The 17,562-nt window shown below is 56.3% G+C and overlaps 2 protein-coding genes across 2 annotated transcripts in view; both read right to left on the bottom strand.

Annotated features, from left to right (window-relative positions):
* Positions 1-17,562, bottom strand: part of XRCC2 (X-ray repair cross complementing 2) — an 813,538-nt gene that overhangs the window by 567,699 nt on the left and 228,277 nt on the right. The gene's annotated exons all lie outside the window — the stretch shown is intronic.
* PAXIP1 (PAX interacting protein 1) lies at positions 1,708-16,576 on the bottom strand. Its single transcript, XM_049785267.1, has 21 exons — positions 16,401-16,576; positions 15,608-15,742; positions 14,539-14,582; positions 13,822-13,885; positions 12,043-12,156; positions 10,754-11,392; positions 9,781-10,291; positions 9,407-9,501; positions 8,974-9,069; positions 8,634-8,771; positions 8,416-8,537; positions 8,081-8,265; positions 7,910-7,953; positions 7,559-7,629; positions 6,385-6,487; positions 5,827-5,995; positions 5,416-5,516; positions 4,564-4,698; positions 4,392-4,467; positions 2,864-2,923; positions 1,708-2,132 (listed from the first exon to the last, which is right to left on the bottom strand). Exons 1-21 carry the CDS (start codon positions 16,479-16,481, stop codon positions 2,116-2,118), a joined length of 3,000 nt encoding a protein of 999 aa, XP_049641224.1. The 5' UTR covers positions 16,482-16,576; the 3' UTR covers positions 1,708-2,115.

The raw sequence follows: 17,562 nt of genomic DNA, 5'->3' as shown, positions 1-17,562 counted from the left end.
GAACCTGAATGCCGCGAGGTGCGACCAAAAAAAAAAAAAAATCATGTGTGGATTATTTCCTGTGTCAACATTTGTTTCCAGACCCACATCTCCCACCCCCCTGGGACTGGGGCATGAGGCTTGCGCTTTGCCAGGCGCCTGCCCAAACAGCCAAAGAGAAAGTCTCATTTGAGGGGGACCAATAGTAGGGAGATGAGTGGGTCCCCTCACCCAAATTCCATCCCAGGAACCAAAAGCACTTCCATCCCAGAAGACCCCAGAAGCCTACTAAAGAAGATGGAGGATCCAAGTCCAGACAAAGTCCAACTGAGAAGCTGCTTTCAGAACCTCCTGCAACTTTCTTCGAGGCTAATCAATCTCTCAACCATATTTGCATCAGTCATTAGATTGCTGGTTAAACTGTGTGTTCTGCCTCTATAATGATCTTAATGCTATTTTGTTCTATGCCCCACTGCAAACAGAAAAATTTGTATCCAACTTTAGTGGTTTAATATTAGTTTGCACAGTTCTAGGGAAATGCATAATGTTATTAATTTTTTTTTGTTTTGTTTTGTTTTTTGGGTCACCCCTGGCAGCGCTCAGAGGTTACTCCTGGCTCTACACTCAGAAATCGCTCTTGGCAGGCTCGGGGGAACATTTGAGATGCCAGGATTCGAACCACCATCCTTTTGCATGCAAGGCAAACGCCTTACCTCCATGCTCTCTGACCCGTTATTAAATTTTAATATTTAAAATATTACTATAATATTACCATTACTCTCCTAGTGAATGTTTCCCTCTTGATTGTATTAGGTAGCAACCTATTCTCAAAATTATTTCTAAAATGTTCTAGTATCTTTGTCCACAAAAGTCAAGAAGAAAGAAAATTGGACACTATACTCATTACAGAACTCATGGTCAATTTTAGCAAACTTATTTTCAAAATGTATATATATCTGCAGAAATATTCCTGTGATTTTGTTTAGGGAAATTTATGGAAAAGAAACTTGTATTACAGTGCTCTGTGTAAGAATGTTTAAGAATTTTCAAATTAAGTTTATCTGCAAGAAAGGTTCTAATGTTTATGTTCAGAAGTCTGAAAAGAAATTGTGATATGTATTAGACAAAGATATAGAAAAAGCTGATTGTTTTGAGGATGTATTCAATTTAAACTTTGATACCATTAGTCAACTTTTACTGTGCTTATGCAAAATAACACTTTTGTAAGTCCTGATCAGAGGTTCCCACCTCTGGTAGCCTTGCCTTTCTCTATTTTTGTTTTGTTTTGAACAGAGAGTGGAATTGTAAGATGACACCCAAAAAAAAAAAAAAAAAAAAAAAAAAAAGATGACACCCAGCTATTGACCTAAAACAAAGTCATCCCCCATCTTCCCTTCCCTTTTAAGCGTCTCCTTTGATATGTAAAAGCCCACCTGGGCCACTCTACCCTGCCCTGCCCCAGTGGATTTTCTTCTGAGAGAATGCAAAAATCAGTTTGGCTGTTGGAGCCGAGGAGACCATGAGGCAAAAAGCAAACTTACTGCACGATTCTTTCCTGACTGATTTATTAATTCTTCACTGCTACCCTGCTTCTTCAGACTAGTCTGCCTGGGTGGAATACGAGTGTGTCGTGAATTCACAATATGGGGATTTATTTACACACACACACTATGATCCATAGTTTGATGCAAATCATATACAATATGCCCCAAACGTGGAATAACAGGATTATTCAATTCTAAGTGCAAAAAGTACATTTATTTCAAATGTGCGCAAGATAACAATATAAAAAAAACTTTTAAGAAATCAAAATAAAGTACAAAATGTTCCAAATTTTCACATCCATAATTTATAGAGATATCAGGCTTTTATTTACACATTTTATCTGTAGCTGAAGTTCCTTTAACAGTGTCATGAAAACATTGAAAAACCCGGCAAAATGAATCAAACTGAACGTGGGCTCGTCCAGTCCTATCATACAAAACATAATTTATGTTCCTCAGGTAAAAATCACACCTCTTCAGATGCAGCCGATTTAATTAATAGATCTGTTCTCCTGCTTCCAGGCTCATTGTCTGAGACAGTGCAGGAAAACAAGGCTGCGCAGGCTCGGGGCCACCCGCGCAGGTCCTCCAGTCAGTGGAATTTATATGTGGGCTCGTTGAGGAAAACAAAGTTCAGGGCAGTCCCCGCATGCACAGAGGGCAACAAGCGAGTCAAGCAAGTGGTCAAGTGCCCCCCCACTGCCTGACCCACGCAAGCAAAGCAGTGCTCAGCAGAGACTGCGGGGCTCAGAGAGGGACAGCAAAGCAGGACGACCACAGAAGCCCGACCCGCCGTGATCGCTGCCTGACTGACCATAACCACCGCCCTAACCACACCACACCACACCACAAACCCTGCCCTAACCACGAGCATAACCACAGTCACGGTCCTCACCATACCGTAACGTCAACCCCACTGCCCTAACTGCAGCCACCGTGCTCCCGGTCCAGGAGTAATGCTCACGAGAGCACTCTGGTGCAGCTTCCTATTGAGTGAGTCTGAGGGAACTGAGAGGAACACTCTAGCAAGTCCTCAAGCGGTTCCAAGCAACTGTGGGAATAAACGACAGTTTCCCCACCACAACTGGCAGAAGCAGAAAACACCCCAGGCTGGAGAGACGGTGAAGGGCAGTCGCTTTGTACAGAGCCACACACAGCTCCATCCCCAGCCTCCCACAAGGAACACAGAGCCTGCCAGGAGGGAACCACTGGCAGAGCCAGGAGCAGTCTTGAGTCCCCCCCAAGTATGATCCCCCAAGTCCTAAGTAAGTGAACATGGCACTGGCAGGCCATAGACCAGAGTTCCCCTATCCCAGAATCCCCCATGTCCAAAGGATATGAGTCATAGTCCAGTGTCTGCGTGAGCACCCCTGTGAGCACGAACTCAGCATTGTGCACATCTGGAAGACAAGCACAGGGTGGGTGTAGAATCAAATAATTAACGATGGGGCTGGATGGCGATGAATGGTAAAGGATTTCTCTCTGCCACCCCAGGCCACGTGGCTCTGCAACCCCATTCAGCCGGCGGGTCCCAGGCCCAGGTGAAAGGCAAAATCACTCACTCACAGGTGGGCTTCAGGAAGCATTAACTTTATTCATGCCCTATTCACCACATGTGTGTGGCCTATCTCATAACCTTTTAAGCATTCAGCCATTCTAGGCTACCCTGCGTCTTAACCCTTTGAGCCATCTTCCCTTTGGCCTCCATCCTGGTTCAAGACCAGAAACAGAGACCCCAAAGCCAGCGAGCTCAGCAGGGCCGACAGGGCCGAATTCCCTCGGTCCAAGGCTTATCTAACTTTTCCAAGACCCCTCCCAGGAATGGGCCGGGTCTTGCAGGTAAGGTCACACCTAATATCCGGTTCCCAAGACCCCTCCCAGAAATGGGTGGGTCTTAGCTATCTACACCAAATCCAGGGTCTCACACCAACATTTCCCCCTTTTCTGAATTATAAAGACCCTTTTGTAATTCTGACTCCACCTTTAGCCAAAGGTGGGTTAATATTTTCATGCACCAACGTAATAGAGTGAAAATTAACATACCAGCCCTTTTCAAAAACATATTATTTTTGCAAAATATACTTTACACCTGTAACTTAAAATTCTCTTAATGCTTTTTCACCAAGCACTATTCCGGAACTTTCACGTTCCTATACTTTTAAACTATATTGGGGGAACTTTCTGTTCCTATAACCTTTCCTACACACAAGTACTACAGCATAAATGCATAGCATACATTTTAAAAACAGGCTAAGTACATTAAAATACACAGTAAAACATTTTGCAATTGAAAATATTAACTATGAATGACAACAAAACACATTTAAATTATAAAGAAAATGACTAAGACAAAGATGCAGGTGGTTACTCCACCCTGGATTTAGGTGTTCCTATCTGAGACCCACCCATTTCTGGGAGGGGTCTTGGGAACCGGATATTAGGTGTGACCTTACCTGCAAGACCCGGCCCATTCCTGGGAGGGGTCTTGGAATAGGTAGATAAACCCTGGAGCCTGGGGATGAGGGGCTCTCAGGAAGATGGCTGAATTATAAGATGCAGGGCTAAGAATGGCCGAATGCTTGAAAGGTTATGAGATAGGCCACACACCTGTGGTGGTCAGGGCATGAATAAAGATGATGCTTCCTAAGGCCTGCCTGTGAGTGAGTGATTTCGCCTTTCACCTGGGCCTGGGACCCGCCGGCTGGATGGGGGATGAAGCCACATGGCTGGGGCCTAAGCACAAAGGCCTCCATCCATCGCCATCCAGCACCATCGTTAATTATTTGATTCCACAGGTGGGCAGGGGCCGAGGGGAGGGGAGGGCAGGGCAGGGCAGGACACACGCAGGGAAGGCAGACCTCGCCATACCTATTCCTCGAGCAAAGTACTCTCGGCACAGGTGGAGGTCATTCTCGCAGGAGATGACGATGATCTCGGATAGGCTCTGCAACATTATGGGCCGTGCTCAATCAGTCTCCCACCGGGCTCCGGTCAGGCCTCCACGCTCCCTGCTCCCCACCCCAACCCCGCCATCACGCACCTTGTTGTGCTTGTGCTCCACCAGCTTGCGGAAGGACGGCTGCCGGGGCAGGACCTTGCCGCCCGCACACTCCACGATGGCCTTCATGGTGGACAGACTTGGGCAGATGCCCGGTGTGATGTAGAAGTACTTGGCCTGCAGCGAGACAGGAGGTGGGTGAATAGGGCCCCAGTGGGTGAGAAGCAACTGGCGTCTGTGCCCCAGGAGGCCTGACCAGCAGTGTTCCGAGGGTGAGCCCCAGTCTACACATCTCTGTTCCTCTCTCCTCTCCTTTCTACCCTCATTCTTCTGGAAGGCAGACACTGGTCTGTACATCTCTGTTCCTCTTGTTCCTTCCCTCATTCTTTCTGCAGCACCAGGATGCAAGGCAGCTGCTCACCACTCGGCCATACACCCAGCCAATCTTTTCTTTTCCTCCCTATGTCATTAATCTGGGCTTCAGCAAGACACCACTGTGATGTGAGCTTTAGCTAATAGTCTTCTGCTAACGGCAAGTGAAACTTATCAGTGGAAAACCTGGAAAATTGAGGCCAACTCTACAGCGAGCATCATTTCCCAGCCAGCACGTGTCTCAGCCTCTTTACACAGTTCAGAAAAACATTTCCTGAGGGGATGGGATGGAGAACTTGGCCCACACCCCACTGAGCCTACTCCTGGCTCTGCATGCAGGAGCTCTCCAGGTGGTGCTCAGGGAACCCTATGGGATGCTGGGGGTCAAATCCACTGTATGCAAGGCAAGCACCCTCCACTACACCATTGCTCTGGGCCCTAGACAGAAGATGCCTCGTGGTGGTCTTGCTCCAGGGCAACTGTGGGCAAGGAGGGTCAGCCCAGGGGCCCCGGCAAGCCTACCTTGAAGAGGGGGGCCATGCGCGCCCTCTTCAGCGATTCCTCCAGGCTGAAGGAGAAGAGCACCTCAGCCTCAGCATCTCGGAGAAGATAGCTCTGCTCATCTGGGGGGAGGGGAGGGGAAGGGTGAGGATCAGGAGCCCATCCCTGCACCCACTGACCCATCCTCACTCCCAGGAAAGATCTAGGAGGAAGCCCCGAGGCCCCTAGGATTAGCCCTGGAAAGAACCAGGAGGAAGCTCAGAGCACCAACAGCTGTGTCCCAAAACCCAAATTACAATAGCCCAGGAGGGGTGTGCAAGGAAGGGTAGGGCACCCATGAGCTCCTGGTTCTTCCAAGAACCTTCTAGCCCTGGTCTAGGGTTTCTGGGCCCCTCCATAGCAAGTAGCAGCAGCTCTGAGGGAACTCCTCACCGATAAACTTCTGGCACTTGAAGCCCTCCTCAAGCCACTCTGGTGTCACGATGTGCCGAACCACCGAGACTGCAGTCAGGAACTTGACAGTGCGCGTCACTTTGCTGGCAATGAGGTGGGTGCACTTCTGCACAGACTCAGCCACCTCGCCCCCCAGGATGTAGAGCTTCTGTGGAGGACATGGAGAGGAGAGCACATGAACAGGATCCCAGGAAGCCCTGGCACAGCAACAGCAGACCAGACCGGCCACACTGTGCGGCACTGCCCCGGGCTCCCGCCATGCACACAGCCCATCCACGGGCTGCCCGGCTCCAATCGGAGGGTAGGCTAGGCAACCTGCACCCTGGTCCCCTTATTGATCCCAGGAGACCATCAGCCAGTCGGAAGGCCCAGCACAGCAGGGGATGTTCACAAGGACATGAATGCCGTGTGGGTGTGGCCAAGACGGTGCACACAGGTCCATGCATCCCTGCACACACACACACACACACACACACACACACACACTCTCAAACACATGGCGGGGATCTGCATCCCAAGCAAAGTGTGACATGTCACCTTGACATACTGCTGTACTTGGACAGGCTCAAAGCCGGTGAACAGCACGAAGGGTGTGAGTTCTGGGGTGAGCTTCTTAGTGGGAGGCGGGATGTCCTCAATCCTGCAAAAGGAAGCACACGTTCAAACATGGGCAGGGCCCGATTCTGGACAGCAGCAACGTGGGGTCCCCTGTCCTCCTGTACTGCCAACAGTGTCCCGGGAGAGCTAAGCCCTAAGGGCAGCAGTAGTGGCATCAACAATGATAGCCCCCAGACCCCCTCTAGCTGCCTGCCAAGGGCCAGGCCTCCTGGCCAGAGCTGAAGAACCACTCTGCTTCACCTGACCAGGCTCTAGATCTGACACAGCAGGGTGCCAGGGAAGGCCTGGCATCAGCACCAGGGTCTGAATGCGCAACACCCCCGCGTTAGGATCCATGAGTACATCTGTCTCCAGAAAGGGTGGCCAGGGGCTGGAGAGATAGCATGGAGGAAAGGCATTTTCCTTTCATGCAGAAGGTCATTGGTTCAAATCCCGGCATCCCATATGGTCCCCCGTGCCTGCAAGGAGCAATTTCTGAGCATGGAGCCAGGAGTAACCCCTGAGCACTGCCGGGTGTGACCCAAAACACACACACACACACACACACACACACACACACACACACACACACAAAGATACTCCAGAACTATCAGGAATGATTTCTGAGTCCAGAGCCAGGAATAATCCCTGCATATTGCCAGACATGGCCCAAAATTAAAAAAAAAATAAAAAATAAAAAATAAAAAAGAAAGGGTAGCCAGATGGGAATCAAAGGCACACGGGGTCAGGGGAGCACAGTAGAGAGCTTTCTGGGCCCTGCAAGGCCAGGAGGGGTGGGTGGATGGCAGCATCCAGTGGGGATCCCAGTTCAGCTTCCTGGCCCTACCCGGGAGTGGGGGAGAGCAGTGTTATCTAGAAGAGAATGGGGGAAGTCGGTCAGTCCACACCTTGCAGTACTCAGGGCTGACTCGAGCTTGCACTCTGGAGTCACTCCTGGGAGTGCTTGGGGGACCCTATGAAGTGGCGGAGGTCAAACCCAGGTCAGCGGCGGGCATGCCAGCATACTCTGGTCAGCTAAACTCTGGCTCTAGCTGGAAGAAAATCCCAGCCCAGCCCTCTCCACAGCAAGAAGCAATGATGCCCAGCCCTGCACCTGGCTCTCTTGGACGAGGGCTGGACAGCTGTCACTTCGTTCTGTTTCAGCTTCGGGAAGGGTCTCAGGCCCTGGGGAGATAGGAGTATGGTCAGTGTCAGGGCCGGTGGCATCCAAGGATGCCCCAGGAGAAACAGCCCCCGCCCTCACACAGCACAGAGCTGAGGTAAGAGCTGTTGGCCGGCTGCAGAGGTAAACCGTCCGTCAGCCCATCCGAAACCACAGGACAGTCAACTGAGGGACTCAGCCCTGTCACAGACTTCCCTGCACAACCATGTCCCTTCTGTACCCAAGGAGGTCCACCATAGGACACAGCCTGAGACACCAGAGGCAGGCAGGTCAGGAACGTACCATCAGCAACTCCGCCGACACCTTGACCGGAACCCGCCAAGCATCTGGGGAGAGAAGCAGCCATTGGCGCCAAAGTTCTAATGTGGGCCCATCAGAAGCCCCATTCCTGGGCACGGCACAATCAGCCTGGGCATTTCTGGGCAGGAGGACTGGGCCAGGCGCTCAGCTCACCCAACAGGCTGAAGACCAGTGGTGGCGCAGGTGCGAAGGGGTCAGGCAGGTTGAAAACCGAGTAGCGGCTGCACTGGGCCTGCCGTAGCGCCTCAAGGTTCCCCAGCAGGATGTCACTGAGCCACTGCACGTTCACGCACGGGATGCGCCACTCCCGCGCCTTTTCGTACTTCAGGCCAACTGGTCTGTGGGCACATGGCATTCAGGGTCCTGCCTCACTGAGCACCGGCCGCCCCCGCCTCTGCCTTCCCCCCCAGTGGACCCCATCACACCATCTTGGTGCTGCCACGGGCCTCTCCCCCCCTCCAGAAACACGGGGCCCTGCGCCCACTCACTCCTTGCAGATGAGAACAGTGTTGCTGCGGCACAGGTAGCCCGTGTACTTGGCACCTGCCAGGTAAGCCATGAGCTTCAGCTCGTCTCTGTCACTGTCCACAAAGCCCGTCACTGAGATGATCTGCAGGGAGGGCAGTGGTCAGGAGGCGGGTGGTGATGTCCCCCCAAGATGTCAGCCCGGCTGTGGGCTGCCGGTGTGCTGGGTGGTGGCACTCACATGCTGGGCACAGGGCTTGCCCCCGGGCGGGAAGGCCACAGGGAAGTGCAGGGTTCGGTGGGGCGGCACCATCCTCCTCCTCTTGAGCACGCTGTTGAGCCAGTGAGCTGTGACACAGCGCTTGCGCTCCCGGATGGCCTGCGGTGGCAAGAGGGGTCGGCCTGGGGTCAGCCTAGGGCCAGGCCTGGCCCCTGCCCCAGAAGCAAAGCGGGGGCTGCCGATGGACAGAAGGGCCGTCCTGTCCCCACACAAAGGGATACACGGGACGCATACCCATAAGACAGGAACTCCAGCCCGCAGAGCAGGGGTGGAGGCACTGCGTCTCCCTGGGCCCACTTACCTGGGCATAGGTGCTGCTGACTTGGCTCTCACACAACAGGTGAGTGCAGCGACTGGAGAAGGCAGGGTCCACCATGCCACCGTGCGCCTGGATTATCTGCCAGGGGACAGTGCAAGCACGTGTAGAGAAACGATGCTGGAAGGCTACACTCGCACACTCTCTCTCTCATAGGTACCTAGCCCCACACTCACACCCATACACTTATACCCATACTCATATGCCTACACTCAGTCCCATGTACCAATTCACACACACACACACACACACACACACACACACACACACACACTCATATGCCTACACTCAGTCCCATGTACCAATTCACGCATATACGCATATACCCATACACACACACACACACACACACACACACACACCCTCTCACTCACTCGCTGACTCACCCACTCCCTGTGCCACCCCTGGGTGCCCTCACCTTTTTCCAGGTGGCCAGGAGCTGCTTATCTGACATCTGCTCGTGATAATCTGCAATGGCGAACACGCAGCCCAGCAGGAAACCACCCTCTGGAACTGGGGTCAGGAGGAGTCGGGATTGAGCATCTGCACCTTGCTTCCCCCCGCACCCTACCCATCGCCCAGTGCTGTGAGCCTAGGAACCGCCTGCCGGGCCTTCCCGGGACAGTCAGACATTGTGCTGATATGAGGCAGGGATGGCCTCGTGCCTGAGTGTGGCACCACAAAGTCCCAGAACAGCGGGAGAAGAGGGGAAGGCAAGGGAAGGGAGGGGGAGGGAGGAGAGAAGAGAAGAGGAGAGAACATGTGTCTGCCGCAGGATCCCGTGACACTCACTCTCCACGGCTGGGTCGTGGCCAAAGAGCTGGTGTGGCTGGGCCTGGTGCGGGACCAGTGGCTGGGGCGGCAGGGCCGGCGAGGGCTGGCTCAGGGGCTGTGGGCCAGGCACAGCAGGTAGCGGTGGATGTGTCTGAGGGTGCGCCTGCAGGTGCGTCTGTGGTGTGTGCAGGCGGAGATGCTGATGCTGCTGCTGCTGCTGTAGCTGCTGCAGCTGCAGCTGGTGTTGCAGTTGGTGCTGCTGCAGGGGCCGATGCAGCGGCTGCGGAGGGAAGGTGTGGGCCTGCGGCAGCTGTGCAGAGAAGGTGTGGGCCTGTGGCGGGGCGAAGGGTGGCTGCAAGAGCTGCTGGGGGGGCAGGTGCAACACAGGCGGTGGCGGCGGAGGCAGGTGGGGCTCGGGGGCTCCCTTGGCTGGGCCGAAGAGCAGGGCATTGGCACCCCCATGGCCGGGCTGGCCGTGGCCCAGCTGCTGCTCCACACTCTTGGTCGGTGCCGAAAGGGACTGCAAGATCTGGGAAACAAGACGGGGACGCTCAGGCTTGGCCCAGCGGCTAAGGGCCAGCGCTGGCAGCACCAAATCTTTGGGACAGCTCAGCCCACGGGTCTAGGTCCAAACTACGGCAGCACCCACAGGGAACAGAGTGGGTCCCCCCATCCCATCTTTTTGGCACCTGCACAGAAAACTAGCTCTACCCTGACCTCACCTCCCCGCCCCCCTACCTGTCTAGACCAGTTTCAGCGGGATCCCCACCCCCTACAGCACCATTAGCCTGTCCAGAAGGTTCTGTGCCCACCTCCCACTGTCCCTGTCCCTATTCACACTAGCTCCCTTTCCCACCCAGGTCTCTGCCCAAGGCTGCTGTACTTCGGCCCCACACCCCACCTTCACCTTCCTGTTCCTGGCATGTCTGTGTGAGGCAGCTATGCTCTCCCAGATGCACCAGGGTCCCCGTGCCCAGGCCAAGCAGCTCACCTGCGCCACATTGGGCGGCCGGCCGCCGGGCTGTACTTCGGTGCTGTTGGTGATGTTGCGCAGGGTGCGTGCTGTGGGGCTCCACGAGGATATTAGGTCGGGGCGCTCGGCACCTTGCAGCGCCTGTCCTGGAGCCAGCAGGCCGGGTCGGCCATCCGGGGGCAGGGCACCCCCGGGCACAGGCGGCACATTGGCACACAGGTTGATGAGCCCTGGCTCCTTCCCCGGGACCAGCCGGCGCTTGGCGGTGGCCACCTGTGGGATTTCGGCCGGTGTCCAGTTCAGGTTCCGCTCCTGCTTCTCAGGGGATGAGTCTGAGGAGTCATCGAACATCAGCTCCTCCTTCTCCTGCCCCTTCTTGGGGGGCCCTGGTGGGGAGAAGTGCCTGCCACTGGCTGGGGACCCTTCCCGAGAGCTGACTGCGCTCGACTTCTCATCCGTGCTACCGTCGTTCTCTGCCTCCTCCTCCTCCTCTTCTTCTTCGTCGTCTTCCTCCTCCTCCTCCTCCTCCTCGTAAACGATGAGACGGGGGTGGTAGGAAGCTTCGTCCTTCCTGGATTTCTCAGACACGCAGTCCAGGACCCAGTCGGGGGTGACGACCTTCACACTCGCCCTCCTCAGGGCGCACTCGTACTTCTCCTGTGAGGGGACCACAGGCAGGCACCAAGCTCCCTTGGCCTCCACAGCTTCCAGGCCCAAGCCCAGGACAGACAAGGAAGGGCAGGGGGAAAGCTGGGCTCCTTCTGGGGGGCAGGTGCCGAACACAACAATCCCCTCATGGCCGTGCACCTGGACTGCAGACAAGCAGCCAGAGTGGGGGCTAAGGCCAGTAGCCGGCTGTCCCCCACTGCAGCTGGCCGCTTGGGGACAGTTGACAAGACTCTTTGGCTAAAGAGGAGGAGGGCGGAGGGTGGCAGAGCCAGGGCAGTAGCAGCAGGGCGAGCCCACTACGTTCCACACACACCCGTCCACTTGCTAGAGGTGGGTGAGCAGCGCAGGGTAGGTGCTGCCCATCCATCTGATCTCCAGCGCAGGACTGGCCACAAGTCTGGGACCCCAAGTCTCTCAAGCACTAATTGGAAGATGCCCCAAGCAAGGTGGGAAGATTTTTTTGGCCCTCACTTGGTAGTCAACAGTGACATAAAGGGGGTCAGTCCCAGCGCCCCCCAAAAATCTACTGAGCTCCACCAGGTGCAGAGCCAGGAGTAACCCTGACCGGCAACTGAGAAAGGGTGACCGTGTCCAATCTTGTGCAGGACAGACGGCAGACAGCCCAACCCCTCACTCACCCCCTTGGGTTCCGGGACCACCAGGTGCGTGCATCTCTTGGTGAGCGCCAGTTGACAGGCCCCCCCGTAGAAGGTGAGCAAAGCCCACAGGGCACTTCTGTCCTCAGCCGACACCTGGGAGGAAGCAGCGGTCAGCACACGGCAGGCAGGACGGCTCGGCGCTCGCTGCTCGCTTCCTCGACTTCCTCCACAAGTCAGCGCGGTCACGGAAGATCCGCGGGAGGGCAGACGCGCCTCGGCCGTCGCCGCTTACTACAGCCCGGGCTCCGTTGCGGCCACAACAGCGGTCTGGACGCCACTCCCAGCCGGCCACCGAGTGCAGACGCACAGACACCCTGCGCTGAGCACTTTCGCCTGGAACGAGGGAGGGGAGAGCGGCGCATGCCCCACCTGCCACCCGTGTCGCCAGGAAGAGCCTCCAGGGACAGAAACAGCATCCGAGCCCCATACGGGCCCCACACACAGCAGCAGTCTGTCCACCCCTGGCAAGGCGGGAAGTGGCTTCCTCTACTGGGATCATCTTTCCAAACATGTGTCCCGACCCCAGCGCCCTAGCCCAGCACTTCCAGAATGGAGTCTGGGCCAGGCGGAGCTCACCACCCCTCATGCAGGCTCCAGACTCTTGCTCAGGCCCCTTCTCTGATCTCCACCCAGGGCCCTCTGCCCAGCTCCTATAGGACCCGGCCCCTGCCTGAGTCTGCAGCACCCACAGTGCTGTCTCTTCCCAAACGCATTCCCAACTGCTGGGACATCTAGGGTCCCGGTTTCTTCACACTACAGCCCATTTGAACCTGGTGACTGCTGCTGCACAGGAGATCCTGCAAGCAGGATCCCACGGCCACTTCTCCAAGTCCCCTCCCCCTTGTCCTGCCAGCCCTCCGACTCTCTCCCCTCTTCCTCCACGCAGGAAGTACAAACTACTCCGAACCCAGGCCCTCCCTGGTGCCCACTGGCTCACACTCGCGTCATATTGGCGCTCCTGAGGGACTCAGCACTCTCCTTTCTTACCCTTCCTCAACTCTGACCCTTCACAGAGCCCCTGCACTTCTGAACCGAAAACCCCATTAACATAAATAGAACTAAGGGCAAAAGTCCCATTTTAGCCAGAGTACACTGTGATCATACATAAGGAGTAAAGGGAGTAATAAAATATTTTAGGGCTTGAGTGGGTGTTTGATTCCCACGGACCCCCGAGTCAACCAGAAGTGATCCCTGAGTGCAGAGCCAGCCAGGCCCTGGTGAATCCCTGAGCACTGCTGGGTGTGGCCTAAAAAAAAAAAAAAAAAAAAAAAAAAAAAAAACAAGGAAAAAAATGTCTTTTCATCTTGGAAACTTTTCTGGGACTGGAGAAATGGTACAGCAGGCAGGCATTTGGCCTTGCACACAGCTAACCCAGATTGTTCAATCCACAATATCCCACATAGTCCCCAGATCCCTCCAGGAGCGAGCCCTGAGCATCACTAGTGTGGCCCAAGATCCCACACATCAAACTTTCCTGACAAACGTGTCTCAGGACACCCTAGAGGCGCTGGGTGGACAAGGCTGCAGGGAGGAGGGGACAGGGGCCCTTTACCGTCAGCCCTTTGGCTCCCTCAGTCTGAGGCCGCCTCCAGGCCCAAGTGTGGGGGTGTAGGCAGGCCCCCACACCCGTCGATCCGTGTGGACTCCCTCCTGGCTCTCTAGCAGCCAGCCATGCCTCAACAGACACCTTGCTCTCTCCAGGCAGGCCTTCACGAGGATGTTACTGAGCCTCCCACTCCACAAGGCGACCAAGCTCACCTGAGAGAGGCAGGCAGCAACTCCAGAGAACACCTGGCCCGACTCAGGAGAGAAGCCGCTCGCTCTGTTGGGTCGTTAAGGTTCCATGCAGTGATATTCGCCTGGCCTGCTCTACCCTGCACTTCCTGTTCCTCTGACCCTGAGAAGGGGCTGCAGGAGGGGCTGAGAACCAGTGGGTTTCCCTCAGGCCAATCAAACCCACATGCTCCCAGATCAGCAGAAAACGGGCAGCATCTGTGTGACTGCAGTAGAAAGCATGTGACTACACACACCTAAATAGTCAGGAATACACACAGCACAAATGATAGAAAGAACAGCGCCTCAGTCAAGTGCACCTGCTGGAGGAGAGGCCTTTTGGGAATCACACCAGTTACTGCCCAAGCAGCGAGGTGTCGGGGCTGTGTTGCATCACAGAGCTGTGCTCCGACAAGAGGGAGCCCACAATAGCACCACCTCTCCAAACCCATCAGGCCTTGAACTCAGTTTGGCCAGTACTAGTTCCGAAGAACAGAAAAGCCTAAGTCTGGAGACACCTGCCAGAGACCAAGGGATGTAGGACGTGGCCCTGAGCCCTACTCGAGCATGCGGCAGGCACAGGGAGGGCAGGCAGGAGCCAACAAACAGCCACCTTGCCCACTCCTCTCAGCCCAGCCAGGCCCAGCGAGACCCTGCGGCCACGCTCTTTAGACCCGGCTCCTTCTTTCCCACGAAGGATACGGCAGAAGCGCTCCACACTGGACAGACAGCGTTACCCAAGAAGGCTGCAAAAGAAAAATGTAAAGGCAGTTTGTCTCCTCCACAAGACAGCACTAGAACTACTTCAGCACTCCAGAGCCTATGGGCTCCTGAAGTGAGCGGCAGTTGGAATGTTTTGGGGAAGCTCAGAGTTGCCATTTCTGAGCATCTGGTCTTCTCACAAAACCCCGAAAGCCACTCTCTAAGCTTGGGCTAGTCGGGAGCACTGAGCACACAATGCCTTAGGGGGCAGTCCTCCCTGCAGGGCTGGGTGTGTTCCCAAGGAAAAAGAACCCCCAACTCAAATTGATCAGGGCCTTCAGCAAGTACTTGCCACACCCAGTGGCGCTCAGGGGTTACTTGTGGCTCTGTGCTCAGAAATCGTTCCTGGCAGGCTCAAGAGGACCATATGGGATGCTGGGAATTGAACCCGAGTAGGACCCAGGTCAGACAAGGCAAACACACCACTGCTGTGCTATTGCTCCGGCCCCAAGAACTTGTATTTCTTAGAAATTATTCCCACAGAGGCCGGAGTGTTAGCACAGCAGTGGAGCATTTTGCCTTGCAAAAAAGCAGCTGACCCGGAATGGACCCAGTTTGATTCCTAACGTCCCACATGGTCCCCCAAGCTTGCCAGGAGCCATTTCTGAGCACAGAGTCCACAGAGTCAGGTGTAAGCCCTAAGCATAGCCAGGTGTGGCCCAGAAAACAATCTTTTAATAAAGAAAAGGCTTTAAAAATAAAAAGAAATTATTTCCACATTGGGGCGGGAAAGTATATAGCAGGGACGGCTGTCTTTGCATGCAGCCGATCCTTTGCATGCGGTTTGATCCCCAGTATCCTATATGATCATATGATCCCCCTGAGCCGTGCTAGGAGTAAGCCCAGAGCATGGCTGAGTGTAGACACAAAACCGAAAAGGAGATGAGGGCACACTCGAAGCCTTACCAAGAAACTCCAATCTGGGGACACTGATCTCTAGCAATCTCTGCACTAAAGAACAGGTGGAAAACGGGCCCCCGGTAGCAGACCCCTGCTCCAGTCCACGCACCTTCACCACAGGCAAGTCAAAGACCTCCCGTGCCTCGCCAACCTCGGGGTTGTCCCCGTCTTCAGAGATGATGTGCGAGGCCAGAGCGTTGTAGGACACCTCCTTGGCCTTCCCCGCTTTCAGGAGCTGCAGGACCTGGAGGGGGGGACAGCAGAGCCAAAAGTGAGCACTTCAGCCACACAGCCCCCAAAAGGGCAGAAATGCCTTTGGGCAAGGCTCAGGGTAGTCGGGCTGGAACCTGGGGCCACCCACTGCGGGAGGAGGCTGGCACAGTGGTTGGTTGCAAGAAGGGCGAGAAGGTCCTGGGCACATACATGCCCAGGGCCAGCCAAGAGTTGGGGGTAGTGAGCAGGAGGGGAATAGAGTCGGAATGCAGCCGCTGGGCTGTGGCAAGCTGAGTGTGGCTGGATGAGAAGCTGAAGGGCCAAGGACCAGGGGCAGGGTGGTCAGGGGAGACGCAGAGAGCAGCCAGGGGCAGAGGAGCAGGGTCAGCACTAGGCCCCGCCGCCTGAAGGTGACCACTGCTCCTCCGTGCTGTTTGAGTTCACTCCTGGCCCCAGCGGAGCCTCCTGGACATTGCTGAGAGCTGGAGGTCCCAAGGCCCCGGAGTGGCCGGCCACATGTCCTCGGGGGCGAGGGGCAGCTCTGGGCGCGCCGGGGACGCTGCCCCGGGAAGCCCGGGCATGCATGAATGACAGTTGAGCGGCGCTCTGGCCTCTTCCCGGGCCGGGTCCTGCGAGTCGGGGCGGGCAGGGCCTCCCCGGGCGCTGGGCCCGGGAGCCCGGCGTCGCACCTGCGGGTCCACGTCGCCCACCACGTAGAACTTGACGTCGCGGAACATCTCGGCGGGCGCGTCGGGCGCCGCTGGCGACATGCTGGCGGCGGCCCCCCGGCCCGGCCCGGCCCGCCCGGCCCGGACGCCAAGTCGGGGCCTCCCCGGCCGAGCCCCGAGCGCGGGAGCCGCGCGCCCCGAGGGCCGAACCATCGCGGCCTAAGGCGGGGGGGGCGCGCGTCTGTGCGTCCCGTCCGGCCCGCCCGCTGCAACTCGGCTCGCGGCTGCGAGCGCGCGGACGCCGAGGCAGGCGCGCGGGAGGCCGCGGACGCCGCGGCCGGCCCCTTCGCGAGGATACGAGGTGCCGTGGGGGACGCAAAGACAGCCGCGCACCCCCGCGCCGCGAATGGGCCGGCTCGGGGGCCCCACCGAGCTCCCGTCGGCCCCCGCGGCTGCGAGGCGCGCCTGCGCGGGCGGAAGGAGCCGGCGGGAGGAGGTGGAGGGGAGGAGTGGGCGGGGCCTCTGCGGGAGGGGCGGGGCCAGGCAGAAGCGGCGGAGGGCCGGACGTCGCGGCGTGACCTTAGCGGGCGGGCGGAAGGGGCGGGGGCAGCAGACAGCGGCGGAAGGGGCGGGGCTAGGCCTGTGCCTTGGTGATGAGCTCTGCAGAAGCTGCAAAGCTAACAAGGCCGCAGTGACAAAGCCTCCCTCCAGCTGGGACACGCAAGGCCCGGTTGCATTTATGTCTCCAGGCCAAGACCTTGGGGAGAAGCGCATGCCACTTCCTTCCAACAGTCACCCCAGAAAGAATTGCTTTGCTTCATTATTTTGCTTTTGCCTGGAATTCTTTCCTGCCAGGGAAGGCTAAGAACCCTGCTTAGCACTGTAAAGAGCACCTCCTCTCTGAGGCCCTGAGATATGGGGGTGGCCCAGATGGTCTCCCCCAGAGTACAAATAGATTCCTGGCTGGGCTTGGCAGCGGCCCCTTGGATCTGATGAAAGCAGCATCCCAATCATGTTGGGCTCATTGGCTCCTTGACCTTCTCCAGGCCTTATTCCAAGCTGCACTCCCTGCTGGGGAGGGTGCAGCACAGTTGGAAGCACTGTCCTCCAGGCCACCCAACATCACTCTTCACTCTTGGGGATCCAAACAGCACAGCCACAGGGAAGGCAGATACCTTCCCAA

The sequence above is a fragment of the Suncus etruscus genome, chromosome 13, assembly GCF_024139225.1.
Source record: "Suncus etruscus isolate mSunEtr1 chromosome 13, mSunEtr1.pri.cur, whole genome shotgun sequence".
Taxonomy (NCBI): Eukaryota; Metazoa; Chordata; class Mammalia; order Eulipotyphla; family Soricidae; genus Suncus; species Suncus etruscus.
This window is presented reverse-complemented; position numbering and strand designations above follow the sequence as displayed.

Excerpts from the sequence above, each read along its gene's own strand:
- PAXIP1 (XM_049785267.1), bottom strand. The coding sequence starts at position 16,481 with ATGTCGCCAGCGGCGCCCGACGCGCCCGCCGAGATGTTCCGCGACGTC. Across the intron at positions 9,070-9,406 it reads TCCTGGCCACCTGGAAAAAG|ATAATCCAGGCGCACGGTGG; the intron begins GTGAGGGCACCC and ends GTCCCCTGGCAG. Across the intron at positions 5,996-6,384 it reads AAGTACAGCAGTATGTCAAG|AAGCTCTACATCCTGGGGGG; the intron begins GTGACATGTCAC and ends TGTCCTCCACAG.